Source organism: Acipenser ruthenus, chromosome 5 (assembly GCF_902713425.1).
Source record: "Acipenser ruthenus chromosome 5, fAciRut3.2 maternal haplotype, whole genome shotgun sequence".
Lineage (NCBI taxonomy): Eukaryota > Metazoa > Chordata > Actinopteri > Acipenseriformes > Acipenseridae > Acipenser > Acipenser ruthenus.
In genome coordinates, this window is record NC_081193.1 from 53,791,036 (window position 1) to 53,796,515 (window position 5,480).

The window sequence follows — 5,480 nt, forward strand, 5'->3', positions numbered from 1 at the left end:
GACAATATGATACTCCCATTAACATGCAAAAGTTTCATCACAATTTTTTTCCATTTACATGCAAAACTTAAAAACATATGACCGTCTCCACTGTATCCGGTTCTGTGTTTATAATGTTCTTTTCTTTGTGGATGACATAATGTGTTGGTGTTATATACACTGTACATGCAAGTTCCGTTTGTATTATGTTTTTCTCGGATACTCTTTACATGGATTATCTTATTTTTATATTACTAGTACCAAGGTAAGCCATCCTGGTTCAAAGTTCTTCTGATGTCATCTTTGAGGACTTAATTACACTGAAATCTCTATCTTTTATTGTGATTCGAACTTGAAGCGAGGTGTAGATCTCTTCAGCCACAAAACTTTTAGCTAAACCAAATACAATGTTTTCTTTAACAATGGATGCCACACACACAAAAACATTAAAAGATATTTTATAACTTATGCATTTAATTATGTACAAATCACAATTACACCACATATATTATGAAAAAGACTCTTCCCCCCCCCCCCCCGGATTTAAAAATGAATTGTGGCTCTTAAAGAAAATATATTTAAAAAACAATTATTGGAACTGTGTTCTGTTTTTGTTGCAGGGGCTTGAAGGGATTGGGTGTACCGATCACAAACTAGAAGAATAAACAAACTTAAAACATGGCGGGTGGGAGATGTGCACCTAGGTCAGTCATGACCACCAAAACTTTGCTCTGCTTCATGATGAAATAGAAAAAAACATTTTACATAATCCTCTCAGATATTCTGTATAAAAATACATAATTCTTTCCCCGGTCTAAGACAGCCACCTCAAGATGCAGTGTTCTTAACAGTAAGCAGCATCACAACCAGTGCTGTATTAGTTTGAGCTAAAACTAAAACACACACACACAAAAAAGAGCCCAATTTTCATATATACATCAATAATTTGGAATAAACCAAAATATGTGATTGATCAGAGCTGGACATGCAGATGCATATTTCACTTGTAAGAAAAGTCTCGCAACCCTGGTCATTTATCCTCCGACACACTCCCTCAGTGCCCCTGCACATCATTGACATTAGCACTCTGCCCCGTGGCTGTGCTGAGGTACCGCCAGCTTAGAGCAGCCAGCAGCAAGGCAGCTGAGAGGTAGACAGGGGAAAGGCGAGCGGTGCGGGGCGGCAGCGGCTCCCAGGACAGGATCTGCTTGTGTATCAATGCCAGGATTTTCAGGGTCTTTTCCCGTGATGGGTCTGTGGGAGACACCTTCTGCACAATCTGAAGAGGAAGTGAGGGACACAAGAGTGAGTCTGAGCTTTAAGAGACCTGCTACCACAATGTCATCTCATCCTTGAAGCACCAGCTGGACTGCTGGAATTTGGTGGTTTGGTTTTAGAAGACTACACTTAAGGGATATACCGTATAATGTGTTATATACTTATTGGCAAGTGTTTGGGTTTTGACAACGCTGTTTAGAAAGAAAAACTGATCAAGCTATATAGCTGCTGCTACAGGGTTTTCATCTGAAATCTATATTTGAATGTTGTACTGCAATATATTCCACAAGACTGGATCAATAATTGAATGTTATATGGTAGATTTTAATGGAATGATTTAAAGTTGCTATTTTATGGTAGGATGCTGTCCCTAAACAGCAGAGCACACCCTGCAGTTTGCTGTTTGGAGATCTGAGTTATTCTCAGGCAGGATTCTAGCTCATACCCACCTCCTGGTTGTACTGGGAGATAATGGCACACACTGCTACCATGTTTGTCGCTTCCATCATGAGCGTGACAGCCTGACCCTTCCGGATCTTCACCACACCCTGGAACACCAGGGGGTTATTATAGCAGGCCGACAGCGTGGCTATAGCCATCACCTGCAAATAGAATATTAAGGTAAAATACTGGATACAAACAAGAGCACCTTAGGTAAAATGTATTGATTTATTTAATTTGAAGGACTATTTATTTTATAATTAGTTTGCTCAAATATTTTACCCCTGATTTATTTCTGCAATTTAGAATGTCCTTTCTTCCATCCTCTGATCCCAGGACCAAGCAAATTACTTCCCATAGAATCCCCAGAGAAGACTGGCAACTGTGCTCCCCTGACTGTATGACTCACCCATGGATACCACACAGCCATGCCTTTACCAGATGAGACCCTATGGGACTCTTGAAGGATTTTAAAGGATTAAAGTGATGGGGGATAGGCAGTATTGGTCAAGAGAGGAAAGGAGGTTTATCCCTGCTCCCAATGCCTACTTGTGGGATGGCACAGAAGTTGAAGACACTCTGGTTGCGCAGGCGGGACAGGTATGTCAGGACGTCAGGGACATGCCTCAGTGCATCGGTCACCAGCAGATTGAGGCAGCAGAGAGCCGAGTCCAATTGCTGAGGCTGAGCAAAGTCACACAGCCTTGCTGTAAATTGACTCCATGCCTGAAACACAAACAGTCTTTTTAAAATACTCATTATGAAGGTACATTTTATATACAGTTCCGGTTCCGGTAATTTACAAAGTCTGAATCTGAGCATTAGCACTCTTATATTTTACTCCTTAATTTTTAGCTTTACTCAGAAGACAAAAAATGTGAGGTTTATCTTACATCAATAAATATTTGAACAATGACAATGGTGAAATCAATAAAGCTCAACCAATAGAAATTGCAGTAATAGGAGACAGACATAACACAGAGATAAAGGATGCAGCTGAACAGAGACACAGGGAGGCTCACTTGATTTTGGGAACAAAGATTGACCTGGGGGTAGCGATACCCTGGAAGCAGGAAAAAGTATTATATATAATGCAATTTCCAGATATACAGTACAAAGTATGGCAGAAAGCAAAAAATGAAAATCTGTCTTTTAAAATGAAACTCGATGCGGTGGACAGAGTAAGAAAAGGTGAAACTCCTGCAGCAGTTTCAAAAGATATAAATGTTACAGAATCGACATTGCGTGGATGGCTAAAAGACAAAGATAAACTAAAAGGTTTTCTTCATAAGGATTGACTCCAAAGAGGGCTGCTCTAGGAAAATAAAATGTGCCGCACTAAAGACAATGAATTAAACTCTGCTTTAGTCACTTGGTTTAGGCAGGAACGTCAACGGAGGCGGGCACATGAAAGCATATAGGGGGGTGCCCACATCAGCGCGGGCAGAGCCGAGTGAGACAAGCTGCTGTGTGAATGTGCTGCTCTGTGAGAGTGCAAGACTGTTTGTTGTTTTTGGTGTGGCCCAGGCTAACGGGCCGAATAATCGTCCCAATAAACCGTGGATTCAAGTACCTGCAAATTGTATGTGTCTCCTTCCTTCATTTTTCACCGTACACTGCAATATTAAATTAACTTGGCTTATGGGCAATGTAAATCATTTCAGGAACAAAAACGCCAACAGGGGTGTGCAAAAAAAAAAAAAAAAAAAAAAAAAAAAAACACATCTTGTCCAAGGGACAAAATGCTAAAAAAAACAAAAATCTACTTGCCCCCTCACCGTCCCACAAAACACTCACACAAACAGAATATCACTTTTGGGATTTTGCTTTTATTAAAGAATGAACATTAAAATTGTGATTAAATTAATGAAGTGATCAAAAATGACTTTTGCTTCAGGAAATTAAGATAAAGAAAACAAACAAAACAGAGCCCATCTAATTTTTGTGGATGACACAAACAAAAACAATTAAAACTAAAAAGATTAAAAACTATGTCAGACTTGTAGGTAAGTGTGGTCGAGCTGCTGTTGAGTGGCGTGTGTGGTGACGTCACGGACCAGGATGTACCAGAAACAAAACAATGGATGGGCGGGTGAAGCTGAACGCTATGGCGCTCGGCGTATTTATTAAATAATATAACAAAATATTTAAACAAAACAAAAGACAGAAACAAAAGGGCACGTTGGCCAAACAAAACAAACAAACAATTCTACTAACAAATATTGTGCTGGCGATTCCAGCACAATAGCAGTTGTTTTAGTTTTTCTCTTCTCCTCTCCTTAACTCCCGTTCCTTACTCCCTGAACCCTCTCTCCCCAGCACGGACAGCTGCTGGTTCTTATATTCTGGCCGAGGGGTTAACTAGCTGTCAATTATCTTATTACCCCTCGGCCACAGTCTGCACGAGTTTAGTAAGGATGTGTGACTGTCAGCTAGTTAAATAATCAGTAGCTGATCAGTCACGCATCCTCACGAGGTTTTTAAAATATAAATAACAAATAACAAAATCGGCTTTCGCCGTAATAAACAAATCATAATAAATAAATAAACAAAGGGGCGGGACACTCCGCCACAGTAAGAGATCACTAAATTACACGTATGGAGACATTTCTGAGGAAAAATGAATGAGTACATTTTAAAACTTATTTTTTTACATTGAACTAGGTAATCGTAGGGTATATTTCATTATAGAGTGAAAATGTTATTCTCTTAATAATCTTCAGATTCTCAGCTGTTTAGAATGGTATAATACGGTGTATTTTCAGTGGATATTTGTCCTGACACACAAGCCGAAAGTCACGTTATGTCAGTCAGACCTCAAACAGGTTGAATGTTCACCAGAGCAGAAGGGTTAAAGGATTGGTTTCTAGTAGGGCTGTGTCCGAAGGTTCGTTCGCTAGCCAGATATTCAAAGATTGTTTTAAACCTTCGAAGGTTTGTCAGACGGGTTCACACACTGGTTTTTTTTTAAATTTCTGTTAAAAGAAACTGTTTGACAATGTGTGAATACTATAAAATCGCACATTAAATGTCACTCTATCTTTTGATTTGTGCCGGGTGACGAACCTTCGAAGGTTTAGAACTACCTTTGAATTCCGGGCTAGCGAACAAACCTTCGAACACAGCCTTAATGGAATCTAAAAGAAAATGGGAATTTGGTCTTTTTAAAACCATTTTTAATATTTTTTATTTTAGTAAATGTAACAAATGTTACCTTTCTGTCCCATTACCCCAATAAACAGATTTAGGGACCTGATAATTCAGTCACACAATCCCCAAGGGCCAGTGCAGTACAGTTACAGTGCTTATAGAAAGTCTAGACTCCCTTTCAAAATGTTCACCTTTTGTTGCCTTATAGCCTGGAATTAAAATGCATTAAAATAGTTTTTTTTCCCATTGATCTACAATTTGTAGAAAATTAATTAAAAATAAAAACTGAAATAGCTTGGTTGGATAATTGTCCACCCCCCTTGTAATAGCAATCCTAAATTAGCTCAGGTGTAACCAATCGCCTTCAAAATCACACACCAAGTTAAGTGGCCTCCACCTGTGTTAAATTGTAGTGATTTAACACAGGTTATCCTGAACATGATTTCAGGATCAATTCAGCAGTTCCTGTAGGTTTCCTCTGCTGGGTAGTGCATTTCAAAGCAAAGACTCAACGATGAGCACCAAGGAGCTTTCAAAAGAACCCCGGGACAAAGTTGTTGAAAGGCACAGATCAGGGGTGGGTATAAAAAAAAATATCAAAAGGCCTTGAATATCCCTTGGAGCACGGTCAA

The 5,480-nt window shown here is 39.3% G+C and overlaps 1 protein-coding gene across 2 annotated transcripts in view; it reads right to left on the reverse strand.

Annotated features, from left to right (window-relative positions):
* Positions 1-421: 421 nt before the first annotated feature.
* Positions 422-5,480, reverse strand: part of fdft1 (farnesyl-diphosphate farnesyltransferase 1) — a 39,272-nt gene continuing 34,213 nt past the window's right edge. For both annotated transcript variants that reach the window (XM_034004949.3, XM_034004948.3), the window contains 3 exons: positions 2,248-2,424; positions 1,707-1,859; positions 422-1,258 (listed from right to left, as the gene is read on the reverse strand). In XM_034004949.3, the coding sequence (XP_033860840.1) occupies positions 1,034-1,258; positions 1,707-1,859; positions 2,248-2,424 (555 nt within the window). In that variant the 3' untranslated portion in view covers positions 422-1,033. The remainder of the gene's footprint in view (positions 1,259-1,706; positions 1,860-2,247; positions 2,425-5,480) is intronic.